The following is a 16,441-nucleotide window of genomic DNA, read 5'->3' on the forward strand; positions in this document are numbered from 1 at the left end:
AGATTCAGACCTTTTCCTCCTTAATCTTCCAGTGACACAAGTCTCACTGTCAGAATTCATGGGTACACTGGCATCTCTGATAGTTGCTTGCTGCATGCTAATTCTTTTTTCAGCTGAAGATACTAAAAAAAGAAAGTGAAGGTATTCAGAGCATGTAGTCAAATATGACATCATATAACATACCTAAGATGATACATATCTTGGTAAAGCAGAAAGCTCGTCTTCAATTTTCAGCCATGCTGTATCCCATTATTCACTGAGGGCTGGAAAACTTACACAGATCTCACAGAGCAAAGGCTCCAAAAAAGCAGAAATGTTGGCTGTCAGCTGGTGAGCAGGAACTCCATGGTGGGTGGAGTGAGCTGCACAGTTCAGAATACACAAAATGCTTTAGAAAAGCTAAAGAACAGCAAGAACTGTCCTTGTACATATTTGCAGCACATCTCAACTCTCATGGTCATCCAAATAATCGACTGAGTGGGAACATGCCCCCACACACTATTCTGTCCCACCAGGGCAATACGTCAAGGCTTATGGTTTGTTGCATAGGCCACACATCTTCAGTCACAGGCAGCATTTAGTCCCGCTGACACACCAGGTCTTCTTCCACCAGCAAAAGAACTGTTGCAATTGCAAATACTACCATTCCTCAGCAGATTTTTGAGGAATAAAACATTTCTTTCCTGGTCTTGGTGGTCATATTGCTTATCACCATAATGCACCAAAATTGCAAGCTGGGCATTTCAGATCTATGAACTATCCATACACAATTCAACTCCAGTAACAGACACCATAAAGGAAGCAGAATCAACTTTCAAAAAACTAATTTTAATCAAAACAAACAAAAAAATGTTGATCATTAACAAGTTTATAAAACAGTGATTTAGTTACATAAATAAATTTATATCAGTGTATCAAATCTTAATTACTTTCACCTTCATGAGCATGTTTACATGGGTGATGAAGTACAACCTTTTAACTTATTATAATAAATAAAATGGAGAGCACGAAATAGTTTTTTCTAAACAAAAATACCTACAAACATACCTCTAGCATGTTCTCTAATGAAGGGAACAAGAGACACTGGACAACTTTTGCACCAAAACATAAAAGCTGCTTTAAAAAGCACAAGGATACAGAACCGTCAGCTAAAGTAAAGACACTATACTGTAACCAAAGTTGGTATTTAATAATATAATGAACGGTTTGGTAGTTAGATATCCAGTTTGGTTATTTTAAAGCATTAAGACAAGGCAAGATAGAAGGCTGTTTTTGTTTGAGTAACTCTAGAGAAAATAAAATATATTAAAAAAATGAACAGAAAAGTAGAACAGTCATACCTATACAACTTTCTGTCCTGCACAAAGTCAAAATACCTATGCAGAATATATATAAAATATATATATTTGTGCACAAAGTTTAGCTTATTATTAGCTCACTGCAAAGGCCTAATGTATCATGTCAATAATTTTGCATTTTGTGTCAAAAAGGATATTTCTTTAAGTTTCCTAGGCTAGGAGAAACAAACCCCAGTTCTGGCATACTGTATTCTTAATGCTAAGGCTTGCTGCTCTGGCCGTGTATTTTTTTTGTTGTCCCTCTTTACTATAATGCCTGTTACAAGCATGTGTGTATGTGTGTATACATATATATGTATACATGGGTTGTATAAATATATATATTAAATTTTCCCCAATAGGTATCAGTCCAACCATGCAATCCAAAAGGTGGCTCTGCATAGATGCCCAGCATATAGTTCACCACCTGAGCCAACCATGAAGCAAGGCGCACATTAGTCCTTCAGATAGGTTTTCTTTTTTGTTTAAAACCAAGCTACTGCAGCTTCAAGTATTTTGCATTACATAGATTTTTGTAATAAGTTAATGTTATATTTTTCACTATTCAGACATATACTATAATATATATACAGTACAATAAATGCTCTCATTCTTTTTCTTTTTTTTTTTTTTTTTGATAAATCCCTGAGAATGTATGTTGACAGTTGCTAAGTTTCCACATGCACAAGCATTGTGTGCCATGCTTCTGGATGAACAGCACGGCAAAGCCACGTGGTCAGCCTTTTAACTATTAGTATTTAATTTGTTGGTTTGTTCAAATATGCTGAAATGTAAGGATGAGTTACAAAGGAGTAAAGCTGAATCCATTTGAGGTACTTATCACAGGATGGAGGTGTTTTGTTTGGTTTTTAAAGCCATTGCAATATATATTTGTTTTTGAGGCTGTGAACATATACAGAAAGAACAGGAGAGCGATGTGGGCTTTTGCCACTTGACAACATATACTCAGTGTAAACCAAACTTTTTTTAACCTCTCTCTCACACAAAACAGAAAAAAGGAAAAAAATTAAACACACAAAATTTCACAACATGACAGTTTAGTTTGCAAACTCAATATAACTGTACACATATGATACCGGTGTGGCTCTGTTTCTTTAAGTTCAAAAGGATACAAAGGCAGGCTCAAGTAAAAACAAACCATTTCTCCTCTTCACGTATTTTCATCAACCAAACCGCTCACGAACCAACATCATCAGTTTCTTTTTGCCTTTGTAGATTTGTTTTAGGTTGTCAATAAACTGTGTAAACTGGATGTGACCATCATGAGCCATTAAGAAGGTCTCTCGGGCCTTGCTGAGGAACTCTATAAACTCACTATAGTGTCGCGGGCTGATGTGAGTGAGACGTGAATGAGTTGTATTAATGTAGGCTCCGATCGTGGCATCCAAGAGTTGCCTTAAAGGGGCTTTGTCCAGTGACATGAGCTTACCTGAGTTCCTCCTTCCATGAAGTCCCACCATGCCAGGAGTGGTCAAAGTACACCTACGCAGAATATCTGACAGTACTGTTGCACATTTGACACTTTTGACCACCAGAGGTATTATAGCAGCTAGCTCATTTTTCCCAAGGGAGTGGCTGAGCGCACATGCCCACAGAACGTCATTAATGGCAGGGTGTGTGTCCTGATTGTAACTCAGGTTGAGATGCGTCATGGCCAAAGTGGCCAGCTTGTAGGCCCGCATGGGGTAACCACGGTGCTCCATGTATCGTGCTATAGTAAAAAGCTGCGAGTAGCTCATGCCGGTTGTAGCAGCATCTAGAACAATTTGGTAAGCAGTCTCAAAAGCTATGTGATCCTTTTCACATAAGGTCAGTGCAGAGAGGGCACAGTTTTGAGGATCCTTCATGGCACACTGTAGAGCAAGCGTCCTAGCACTGCCAGCCAGCTTCTCCTGCTGATGGCAGTCCAGATGCAGATGGACAATGGTGCTGTTGGACATCACTGTTGTAGCAACAATACTAGTGGCTTCTGTTGGAGTGAAAAGTGTAAACCAGTTTTGCATGATACTATCCAGTGCGTAAACACCTGGGGAGAGAAAGAAAGGATTAGCCACAACTGATAAAACCTAGCAGATACAGATGTTCAGCAAGAGATTACATTTTCAAAGTCTAAGAGGTTGCCAGTGCTTCAGCAAGAAGGGCTAAACCAGATAACATTGCTGGAAAAGTACGTTAAAACAAAGGCTACTGTGCAAACACTGTAGCAATCACTGAAATGCAGATAATAACAAAAAAGCCTGCAAGATAAGCTTTAATCTCCTGGTGCGCCAATTGAGCTGTTTTATTTGTTGTCTAAGACAATTTGGATAACAAGTTCTGGCTCGTTTGGTCTCCTCACCGCTCAAAAGCAGCCCTCTCACTTGTCATGGTTTTAGCTGGGATACAGTTAATTTTCTTCACTCTAGCTGGCATAGTGCTGTGCTTTGGACTTAGTTTGAAAACAATGTTGATAACACAGAGATGTTTCAGTTGTTGCCAGGTAGTGCTTGTACTAGTCAAGGCCTTTTCTAGCTTCCCATGCTCTGCCAGGTGCACAAGAAGCTGGGAGGGGAGGGGGCACAGCTAAGAGAGCGGATTCAAACTGGCCAAAGGGGTATTCCATATCATGTAACGTCATGCCCAGTATCTTAACTGGGAGGAGCTGGCCGGGAGAGGGAAGCAGCAATTGCGACTTGGGGACCGGCAGCGTTGGTCGGCTGGTGAGCGGTTGTATTGTTTGTGTTTCTGGTTTATTCCCTTTTCCCTTTTCCTTTTTATTATATTATCATTATTGTTATTATTATCATAATAATTATTGTCATTATTATTTTATTTTAATTATTAAACTGTTCTTATCTCAACACACAAGTTTTTTTTTTTTGCTTTTGCTCTTCCAATTCTCTTCCCCATCCCATAGGGGTGGGGGGAGCGAGCGAGCGGCTGCATGGTTTTTAGTTGGCCGACTGGGGCTGAACCACGACAACACTGAACATTTAAAAGGCAATTTTAACTTCTTTTCTCAATGTGCATCTCAAGGTACAGTGCATGCACAGTAGAATATGAAAGCATGCTAAATGCCACGTTTAATAGAATACCATGGCATTTAATACTAAGCACACCTTAAAAAAAATTCCCAACCCCCACCCCTTCCCTACAGGCTTTTCAGATACATCTTTTATCAAATTCATATGCACCTGAACATCAAGATCCTTATTAGGGAAATACTCTGAGTAATATGCACTACTGGATATTATCTCAAATAGATATTATCCTTAGTATCACTTTATTCCTGTTGGGGGTGGGGTGGGGGTGGGGAGGAGAGAGAGAGAAGGGGGAAACAGTGACTAATGGGTTCCATAAATTGAATCTTATAGCTGGAGTGTCTTCTTACTGCCACAGGCAGTTTACACACATCTGTGAGCCCACCTAAACCACACCCAGAAGTGTGGAACTCTGATGTTTTCTTGTGCAAAAATTCAGCATAGTCAGAAAATACCAGATCTTCATTCAAATAAACAGATTCCTTTTTTTATCAGCTTGATTAAGTCTCAAGAGTACTTGGCATGACATTAAAGGTTCTTTATGGGATGCTTCTATTAGAGTATGTAAACTAATTTAAAGCAGTATTGAAACCAGCATTTTGGTTGCCAGTATGTAACTGCACAAAATAATACTCAGGCACTAATATCTGCAAGATAACCTCAGTAATAATTACCTTAGCAAATATATAAAAGCAATAAAACAAGAGCATTGCATGAAAATTTGCAGACACAAACCATTTTCTGGCTGAGGGCATACAAAGGCAAGCTGTATTTTCCCATGCTACTGACAACATTAATTTCCCAGTTAAGCATAAAGCAAAGAATAAACTAATCCAGAGAATAAGCAGCACAACAATCCTTTGAAGTTCTGAAATTCATGAAACATCTATGCAATACAATCCAACTCAGATGTATAAAAAAGGAGTAAATAGAGTAGGGAAGCATACTTTCCAAAAATACCTTTAGTGATAATTAAAATTGCTCCCTTATCATAGTACTTATATTGTCCTCACTGCTACAGCTGCTGATTATTTTTTTTTCAGCTACACAGTTTTTAATGCCCTCATATTCACTTCCAGATTCTGTACCCTCATCTTGCAGATGGCAAACTGGAATATAGAAGCTAAGGGACACCTCATCAAGACACACAAGAAATTTATGGCAAAGCCCAGAAATGAACATAATGTCCTGCTAAGTGCACTATTCTCCTACTGCTATCCTCTAAGTATGAGGCTAGTTCTGCTCCCACCTTATTTTCACCTTTTGTGGTTAAGGATGGGTGCATTAGTGTTTGGTTTGCTTTCCAGGGCAGGTAAGAGGCCTGCACAATGTCATAGACACATAACAAAGATGCATTACACTCTAAGCTTGGATTTACCCAGGGGCTTAAAAAAAGACCCTCTCAAAAACCAAACAACAAGCAATGAGAATCCCTTCATGAGATCTTGTCTGCCACACAGTGGGAGGCATCCTCAGCATTTCATTCACCTGCTTTCTGGTTCCTCTTCCCCACAGCTGACCAGATAGTGCTCTCACCAGTTTTTTGGATCCTCACCTTTCAGAGCAAGCAAAGTTGTAGCATAGTGTAACAGGCCATAATCAGGAGCCTTTTCTCTGCTGCAGCCTCAAACCCAAACCCAACATGGAGGGGACAAGGGGAAATCTGGGTTATTTCCCATGAGGTTATGCATGTCCCTACCTTGCAGGGAAAAGAAGTCACACTGCATTACTTAACTATTGTCTCACTTGGCCTGTGCCTATTCTATCACATACTCAAAAAACTCACTCATCATTGCGATAATTAATGTCTTCTAACCAAAGGAATTTTATAGATGAACAGAAAGTGGAAGACATTTGCAGAGCTGTGCTAGTTTTGGCTGGGATAGAGTTAATTTTCTTCACTGCATCTGGTATAGTGTGTTTTGGATTTGGTATGAGAATAGTGCTGATGGCACATTGATGTTTTAGTTGTTGTTAAGTAGCGGCTAAGGCTAAGTGTCCCTAAGTAGTGCCTATACTAGTCAAGGACTTTTTCCTCTGCTAGGGGCACCAGAAGCTGGGAGGGGAGGGGACACAGCCAAGGCAGCTGATCCAAACTGACCAAAGGGCTATTCCATACCATACGATGTCATACTCTGTATATAAAGCTGGGGGAAGAAGAAGGAAGGGGGGGACGTTTGGAGTGATGACGTTTGTCTTCCCAAGTAACTGTTATGCTTGATGGAGCCCTGCTTTCCTGGAAATGGCTGAACACCTGCCTGCTGATGGGAAGTAGTGAATGAATTCCTTGGGTTTTTCTGCTTGCACGCACAGCTTTTGCTTTTCCTTTTCATTATATTATTATTGTTATTATTACTATTACTGTTTTGCTTTACCTATTAAAATGCCTTTATCTCAACCCACAATTTTTCTCACTTTTACCCTTCTGATTCTCTCTTCCATCCCACCAGGGGGGAGTGAGCAAGTGGCTGTGTGGGGCTTAGTTGCTGGCTGGGGCTAAACCACGACAAGAGCCTAGGTGTTGACAAACAAGATCAAGCCCTCTAAGATTAGCTGCCTTTTGGCAGGAGCCCAAGAAGCATCTTAGAACATACCTACTTCTGTTGCACATGTTACTAACCACCTCACCATTTCCCGCCGTCGCCAATTCAGTGTTGACAGCGTCATCCGCATCACCTGTTAAAACAACACAAACAAAATAAAAATTAATCCTATTGCAAAACCAAGACAATATACCAATGGGGATTTAAGTTACTCAAATACACTGAGGTTCAAAATGGCAGCCTCTTGCCCTCTCCGGTCTATTACCTCTTTTTAGCTGATCTGTCAAAAGACTTGACAAATACTGCTCAGCTATCTTAGAAGAGCATACAGAGAGTAATTCCAACTGCAGGTCCTTCAAGGCTAGAGGAGAAATTCTGTTTTATTGGGGGAGAAGAAAAAAAACCAAGCCCCCCCCCCAACCAACAAAAAAGCCCAATTACCAGTTATTCAAAGTAAGTTATAGTGTGTCTCCTCCTTCTATGTATGTTAGTCTTTAAAGTGGAAATGTGTCAACTCTTGTTGGGCAAACTAACCCATCTAATTTTTCCCCCATCTTCATTTTTTTCTTTGACTTCAACAATACAGACAGGAGTTAGAGTGTACTGTGATTTGACTAGCTGCTTACGCTGCAAAGATATATGTACACACACACTTCCAGATATATCCAGATATTATTAGTAAGTCCACAGTGGTGATTTCTCTCTCTGAACAAGGAGTCCCTGCGAAGAAGTTCCGTCGTAAAAACATCAGAATCATAGAAAAAGGACTTCAAGCTCTGACTGCAGTGCCCATATTTTATATCACTTGCAGTTATTGCCTATGTTGTTTCTCAAAATGTGGGCAAATATGTTTATGCAGTAAAATAAACACTGCATGGAAATTGCATGGAAAGCTTGTTTCAGCTAACTGGACAGACCTCACAGACATCTAGATGAAGAAAGCAAGTAGTTTTCCCCTTACAATATCAGTGATCATACTATGGTATTACTATTTGTAGCAATTAGAGAGCGTAATAGGTCAATCAGAGCTTTCAGCGATGATCTTTACATGTTAACTCATAAAATGCACTCATAAAACAGCTTCGAGTTGGCAGCATTTGTAAGAGGGTTCTCAACCCATATCCCCCCCCCAATTCTAAGGTGACTTCAAAGTGGCATGTAGCCCTCTGTCATATTTGTTACTCCTGCCACCTCCTTTAGTCCTAAGCTGTAGATAGGATAATTAATAAGATGGAAATACTGCTGAGGAGCCCAAATGCACAGATGATTTTTAAGAAGTCTGGTTATAAACAGTCATCACTGATTCCATGCTGGCCTCCAAACATTCACACCTTGGGAGCTTGGTGATTGGTTGTACATCACCCAAAGTTACAGCATAAGGCCAGCTTTGTTGGCCTCAGACATCGTGGTATCATTTTGACTATACAGTAATATAAGTGCTAGATTGGAGAACAGCATTTTGAGAGAAAGCAAACTGATCTGTGAGAAGCAACACAACACATTTTAAAATATGAAAATATGGCTAACAAATTATGGAACCAGCCTTTGCTTGAAGTCTTTCTGGGAGAAAAACAAGCATCCCCAAGTCAAAATGCTTTGGACTGCAAGTATCTGTCCTATTCTCTCCATCAAAGAGAGTCTAGGTGACTTCCTATATAGATGCACACACAAATTGAAGGCTAACACTCTTCCAATATCCAAGATGAATTTTCAGCTTCCCCCAAGTAGAGTGAATCCAAGAGAAAATACAGGGTTATTGACTGAATTCTGCTACTGGTGAGGGAGGGAAGGAGGTAAAAAAAAAATGCAGTGGATGATGACTACTCTGAAAATCTTCTCTGATGGCTTCCCTCACAGTGGTGGTCTAAAAGGATCATCAGTCACAAGAGCCTTCAGCATGCATAGTGGGCATAACAGCAGCTCCAGTGTAGACAGTCCTAACCTGAGAGCAAAAACCAATACTATGTCTAGTTTCTTGACCTGGAAAAGTTTCTTAACTTGAACTATTCTAGAATTAGGCTCCTTTCTGTCGTGGTTCAGCCTCAGCTGGCAACTGAACACCACGCAGCCGCTCGCTCACACCCCCCCCACCCCGTGGGATGGATGGGGAAGAGAATCGGATGAGCAAAAGAACTTGTGGGTTGAGATAAGCACAGTTTAATAACTACAATAGAATGATGATGATAAATGATTATGATAATAATGACAATAATGTTAATATAATAAAAGGGAAAAGGAAGGAAAGGGAAAACAGGAAAAAAAACCGCAGAAACACGAACGATACAACCGCTCACCACCTGCCGACCGACGCTGCCTGTCCCCGAGCCGCGATTGCTCCCTCCCTCCCCCGGCCAGCCCCTCCCAGGTAGCATACTGGGCATGACGTTACATGATATGGAATATCCCTTTGGTCAGTTTGAATCCGCTCTCTTAGCTGTGCCCCCTCCCCTCCCAGCTTCTTGTGCACCCAGCAGAGCATGGGAGGCTAGACATGTCCTTGACTAGTATAAGCGCTGCCCAGCAACAGCCTAAACATCTGTGTGTTATCTCAACAGGTTTTTTTTTCCATGCTAATTTCAAAGCACAGCACTATACCAGCTAGAGTGAAGAAAATTAACTCTATCCCAGCTGAAACCATGACACTTTCATTTGATTAAACTGACAAGCTGAGAGCACAAAGAGAGGAGCCCTTTACTGATTATAAAAAAATCCCAAGGATTTCAAATAAAGCATATATTGATGTCTTGACCAAGGAGGAGCTGAAGTTAATTTATACTGTAGCCCATGTAGCCAAAGAGCTATTTAACTTCTGCTCAATACATTCTTAAGCCACCTCTTCTAAAAGGGAGTTCCAGATCTGTCCAAGTTCTATCCAAGATCTGTGCTCTCAATTGAAGGGAGCTTCTCAACACGTTAGTAAGTCTGAAAATGACAAGAAGCCCCTAGTAATTACATAGCTTATCTGAAAGCCAAGCTCTCTTCCACAGAGAATAACCTTGACTTTGTCCTGATTTTTTTTTTAATAATAAGAATTTCTTAGTCTAGAACAGAAGATCTCACTACCCATAAGAGATGCAAGAAACAGCAACCAACATTTAAGACAGAAGCATACCAAGATGTGAAAAAAAGAAGCAGATTTCCACAGCAACCCTGGGAATAAGAAAGGCTAACAAAGCCTCATCTTTCTGATTAAAGACTCATCTTTCTCATCTTTCTGATTAAAGACTTTAGCTTCTAAAAGTCTAGAATAGGCAAATAGTACCTTTCTTTGGCATGAGAAGCAACTTGGGTAATATCCTTTCCCCAGAAGTCTTTGGAGCTTTGTTTACTGAAGTAAAGTAATAAATGGTTTTCTGATCTTTGCATTTTTTTTGTTTGGCTTTTTTTGTTGTTTTTAAGAACTCCCTGAAGATGGATGAAAAGATTTAATTTTGTTGAAATGAATTGTGTAAACTCCAAGATTCATCAGTGTAAGGCAATATTACTCCAGATACCTAAAAACTTAGCTGTCGCCTTTTAGCTTGTAAAGCCTCTCCAAAGAGCCTGAAAACTGATCTGAGGTTCTTGTACACATCAAGCTGAGTCTGATACAGATGACCAGCCCACAGCTTGTGGAGTGCAGGATTTGATGAAGGAAGTGAGAGGGCTGCTGTTAGCACAGTCTGCCTTAGAAACAAGTCATTATGGTTGACCTTGGCTTTCTCTAGTAATTCAACAAGCACCTACCAAATTTCATTTGAGGGAAAGGAAGGGAAGGATGGGAAGAATGATAAGAAACCCCTCAAGGCCATGCAAAAGATCTGCAAAAGTGCATTTCTGGCAAGCAGAATAATTTTGCTCTCTAGCCACCCCTACATATACTCCTGAACTCATTGCATTGGTCCTCTCACACCTGAACAAAGGAGTGCCCTGCAGCCAGCTGCTCCCAGCTCGCTCTTCCATTCAAATGGCATAAAGGGGCTGCGCAGACCCTTGCTCTGTGTTTATCAGTCAACTGCACTTTACATCAGAAAACAAAATCTAAACATTCCAGACAGAGCCCAAAGAGGGTATGGTCCTCAGTGGCTTAAAGAGCTGTACCTGCCAACACAGGGTCAAATTCCTGTCTTCTACTGTAGTAATAATGAATAAGGGAAATACCTGAAGACCCAGCTCCAGAGAAACTTTCAGAAGAGTGATGTCTGGCGAGCTGTCCATGAGCGTTGCTATTTTAAATGCATCCTGGGCAAGTTTGAAGATGTGTGATGAGGAGTGGATATTTTTCTGGATGGATTCTAACACTGTTTCCAGCCTCCGAACATCACCTGCAAGATGTAAACAGAATCACCAAAACATTCAGAGATGCATTATAATTGAGCCTGCCATTGCTACACAATAGTATGATGTTTCAGTTATACACATTTTGTTTTTTATAAAGCTTTCATAATTAAATCACATGAACAAAAGATACAAGACAGCACAAACTCCTCTAGTGCCTGATGGTGTTAGTGTAGTACATGGCTAAAAGTCATCCTGATTTGTGAATTTTAGAAGTGATTTGTCCACTCCTGGGTTTCAGTCTATATTGTGTGTCAGAAGAACAAAAAGCTGTCTCATCAGCCTCAAATCAAGCCCATCTGGCTACCATCTAGCTAGTTTAACCACTTTGCTAGAAAATTAAGTGACAGGTTTAAACACAAGTTTTATAATGTTTATTCCATGCAGTATTAAAAGCATACACTTAGTTGAGTACATAACTGACAGCAATGTACCTTTGGCCGCTGTTAGCATGGTCGATGCCAGCTCACACTGCTGGGATTCGATATGACTTAGGGTGAACCAGCGGGGATACTGGTTTGGAACAACTGATGCAATGTGGTGCGAGCGGGACACAGCTCCCAAAGGAGCTGTAGATTCCAATACTAGCAACCTGAAATAAGGAAGAAATCCTCTTTCATTAATTCATTATTATATTAGTTCACTCATAAGCAAAACTAAAGCTGCAAGAACACTTGACTTTGTTTATGAAATACGCAGTTTTGGGTATAGAGATATTGGAAAACCACTTCTTTTCTTGGGGAATCTTAAAAGTCAATTTGCCAAACTTGCCTACATCAGTGGGCATCTGCAGGAATTCACAGGGCAATTAAGGCATCCATTAGCCAAGGCAGTAGAGACTTTCTGCATGATCCATAGAGTTGAAGCTTTTTTCCCCTGCCTTGTTTCAGTCTTTGAACCATAGCCCTCAGGAAGGAAACTGGAGTAGTTCTCCATCATACTGAGAACATGTAAATATTTTCCAATATTTGGAATATACTTTCATTACTTGCAAATGTTCAAAGTAAGGAAGAGGGATATTCAACAAGTCATTCGGATTTCAACTTTGCAATAAATTCAGACATACCAAAAAGGACATTTTGCTGTTCAAATATCAATTACTTTTTAAAGTCTTTAAACTCTAGCCTACCAACATTTGATAATGTGCATGCTAATATGAAAAAAATATGGTCTCAGTTTCCATTGTTTTCACACTTGGTGTTCCACACACTAAAAGAGGATTTAAAAAACCATGAAACAGCAACAGATGATTTTTAATACAGAGGGGCAAAACACTCCAGAGTTGCCATCATGGGTCAATGACCTGTGTAGACTTGTGTATAGGCTGACACTAAACACTTATGTCTGAAGAGCAACTGGCTGTAGTCTTGGGAATTTAACTTCTTTGCTAAATGTTCAAGTAAAGAAAGAAATATGCTCCACTTCTAAAAGCATGAGCAACTGCACAGATTTCTACGTGGAAATATTTCACCAATGCCATGGAGGAAGAGAGGCTCAAATTTCCCTCTTCTGATCCATTCCACTTCACAAACATGAGACATACAGTTAATCTTCATGTTTGCTTTCTTCTTTCCCCCCCTCAAAGCAACATTTAGTTTTAGTTAGCTTTTCATTTGGTTTGTATCAGGAGTGCTTTGTACACTGAACTATCACTTTGGTGTGAATGGAAAGAGTAACCAACCTTCTTTATGAGAAATTTTGAGAAGTGACGAGGAATGCAGACAGACATGGAATAGAAAGTGTCTGCATCTGCCATCACCACCATTTTGATAGCAGTCCACATTTCTTAAGAGTGCCAAATATATAAAAAATATAAAAAAGCTTAACTCCTATCTGCCTTATAAAGTGATGCCAAGAGAGCTATGGAGAACAGCCCTGATTATGCTGATGTCTCCTGTGATTTTACCAGATTAAAACAAACAGGCAACTCTGTTTTATAGTGGTCTGTTTGAGAAGTAACTTCTTTGGCTGAGATGGCAGCTTCATGCCAAAAGATGGCTGGAGCTCCCCATGATTAACTAGAGATGTCATCATTTGGATCATTCAGTACTGGCTCAGACAACACCATATGGTTTCAAATCTATCATTGAGAGTTAATTTATAAAGAAGGCTGGTGGAACAAATAGTTGTGATCCTGAGACTGCTGGTGAGATGCCTCTTTCTTCATTTCCTTTCCACTACCATCACACACACACAACCACATCAGTAAGAGAACATGCGCTAAAGTTGTCATTTAACACAAAGCCACATGTCCCAAGAGTGGAATTCTAGAAGGATTTGTAGCATAGAATGCTGTTTTACAGTTGTAGATAAACACTAATTGTACATTTATAAATTATTATGCTGTAGTTACCACAGACATCAATTTCTTTTACAGATGACAGAACCACAGTAATTTCTCCTTAAAGGGAACAATGCTTCTTTTAGAAAAAAAGACTAGGCCTTGATTACCAAGCTTTTCCCCTTTTCCAAGCTGCTACTTGTGCTCTTTCTAGATGACTTGTGAATACATACCGCATGGCTCTCAGTGCAGTTTTGTATGCCAATTCAGCATCATGAGGTAGGAGAGAGGTGAAAAGATACTTGGCAAATGTGTGCATCGGAACACTCTCTCGATGGACGACGTCGCCTAAACCACTATATGGGCCAGCTGTGGGAAAGAGAAAGAGAATGTCAGTCTTTACAAACTGTTAAAACCCAACTTCTGGACCTTTAAAAACATTCACTATACCTTGAGTTAGAATTGGTATTCAGAGACAGTTTGCTGTACAAAAGGTAAAGTTACATTGATATTTTTGTGACATATATTACAAGTATATTAAATACCATATATTCTTTGAGACAACAAGACAGAATGCAAATTGCGTATTACTAAGCACACTACCAGTGCACATACAAATGACAGAATGGTCCCGGGGCTCCATGGGGCTCATTCAGCAAGTTTATGGTATGCAAAAGTAGAAGGTGATAATCTTAGCTTTGCCTCTGTGTAGTTATATTGTGCACATGAATCCCTATGCACCCTCTGTTGGTGCATAATTGCTTTATCACAAATCCACCAGGAAAAAACAAAAGCAGTTACAGTGGAAGAACATGTATCTTTAATTGAAGCTACATGACCGATCACTATGGCAGCACCTGATCCCTATTAATGTCTCACTTGACATTAGACATTTAAATAACCCTTTGGTCTGGACTTGGTCTCCAGAGAAGACAAGGTCAGATCTTGCACCAAAGATGTTTTTGTTAGTCCATTATAGCCACACGATCTTAAAAATTTTATTTGTTGTGGGGAAACTATTCCCATTGTTGGGGCAATGGATTTTGCTCACACTCAGTGCAGCCAGTGCAGTACTTCATAACAGCAGTGTCAAGATTGACAACAGAAATAACAATGTAAAAAAAAAAAAGCAACTATTTGCTTGTTGAGTTCTGAATGTTCACATTGTGCATATGAATCTCATTTTTACATTTTTCCTGCAACCTTAAGACTGTTATTCCTCTTAATAGGAAAACTGTGTCAAGCAGTTTTTTACTTCAGTGGCTAGAGGTTCAGGCATTAAATGTTGCAAGATACAGAATAAGAATCTTACATTAAGTATTATTGGGCAATTATTGCACAAATAGCAGCCTGCAGTCCTAGAAGTTACTACTTCCTCTTCTACTAGATATTCCAACCCACCACACTTGGACGGATGGATGAATGTGTGAGCACGCTTCTTCACTGCAGTCACACGTGTCATAGCTTCCAGCAGTGGTTCAAATTAACATGGCTGACACTACACTGAAGCAGATGAGTACTCACAAAATTTATTCAACCACTTCTGCTGCAAAGGATGATGAACTCCATGAGAGGGAGATGGTAACAACTTGGACCAGCACAGCTGTTTCAGCAATGTTTTTCTGACTCGTGCCTTAGCACAACATGCAAAGATAAAAATCACTAGGCATAAAAAAAATCTGAGCTCCATAGGTGGGCATTTCTGAAGACTGGGGCTGATCACAAAGGAAACATCAATGACGTTTAAGTAGGTGACAGTGTGTGTCTCAATCATTTAAAATGAAGTTGAAAGCCATTCCAAACTAGCTGGCATTGCTTCAATGGCTTCAAGAAGCCATTTCATATATGTTTGCCAGTTGGTGGTCCAGTCAGAAACTCAGTTAGGACACAAAGAATACATGACAAAGCATTTATATGAAAATATATTCTGCCATTTAATTAGCAGTCAAGCAAAAAATTAGAACACTTCTTGCAACACAGTCTTATGTTCTCCTTTCCCATGCGTTCAAATGGCAGCTACATACAGCATGCATTAATCTGCATTAACAGCATAGAAATCATCTTAATATTGGATTAAGCTTTTTTTAATTATATCTACAGGACTTTAACTATAAAACTACAAATGATATGATTAGGATCTTAAATCACTGCACAGTTTTTCCTCCATGCAAGCTGGCAGTTTCTGCCTAACCTGGAGTAAACTGAAGTTATTGCAGAAAAGCCAGATTTCTCAGCACATGGTAATGCAAGACCATTGTTGCCCACTGCTCACCACAGCAATTTTGTAGGTAGTTATTTTAGCAGATTTCCTGCTACGATCACTTGTTTACTACTCTAAGAAAATAAAAAGAATATCAGTGATCAAAGTAGTAAACTAGAAGTATCAGAGAATACTTGAGAGAAATCCTGCCTTTTCCTCATAAAGCATCCTTACCAGTAAATAGATGCAGCAAATTGATTTTATAATCCATAGAAACCCTCTATGGTGGCTAATAGCTGGATCCAGCAAGTAGCTGTTCTTGTCCAAAGGCCATAAAACAGTGGTTACAGCCACACCATAATGGAAATTCTCCCTATGGTGCAGTTTCTCTGCAGTTTCAAATGGCACCATCAGTAGGTACCAAAGTCTTTAAGGATCTGGGCAATAATAGTGACTCAAAGTTGAGAACCCTAAACAACATACTGCATCTCTTCCATTAAAGAAGTAGTTTTAAAAGACAAATATCTTACAGAAAGAAAGCAAATCCTGAATGCTGTGTAACAGTCTTCACAACTTACCTAGAGCAGTATCACACTCCCCACCATCCCTTGAGCAAGCACTCAAAACTTGGACCATGCCTTTATCTAATTGGTTCCTTTAAAGTTTTTTCTTCCATTAAAAAAACCCCAAAAACTAGAAAGACAACCTTAGAACCCATCGGA

At 39.7% G+C, this 16,441-nt stretch overlaps 1 protein-coding gene across 2 annotated transcripts in view; it reads right to left on the reverse strand.

Annotated features, from left to right (window-relative positions):
• Window positions 1-809: 809 nt before the first annotated feature.
• Window positions 810-16,441, reverse strand: part of LOC135310892 (zinc finger SWIM domain-containing protein 6) — an 85,994-nt gene continuing 70,362 nt past the window's right edge. For both annotated transcript variants that reach the window (XM_064440007.1, XM_064440008.1), the window contains 5 exons: window positions 13,753-13,888; window positions 11,673-11,830; window positions 11,062-11,225; window positions 6,973-7,054; window positions 810-3,384 (listed from right to left, as the gene is read on the reverse strand). In XM_064440007.1, coding sequence (XP_064296077.1) covers window positions 2,522-3,384; window positions 6,973-7,054; window positions 11,062-11,225; window positions 11,673-11,830; window positions 13,753-13,888 — 1,403 coding nt within the window. In that variant the 3' untranslated portion in view covers window positions 810-2,521. The remainder of the gene's footprint in view (window positions 3,385-6,972; window positions 7,055-11,061; window positions 11,226-11,672; window positions 11,831-13,752; window positions 13,889-16,441) is intronic.

This window comes from Phalacrocorax carbo (genome assembly GCF_963921805.1).
Source record: "Phalacrocorax carbo chromosome W unlocalized genomic scaffold, bPhaCar2.1 SUPER_W_unloc_6, whole genome shotgun sequence".
NCBI lineage: Eukaryota > Metazoa > Chordata > Aves > Suliformes > Phalacrocoracidae > Phalacrocorax > Phalacrocorax carbo.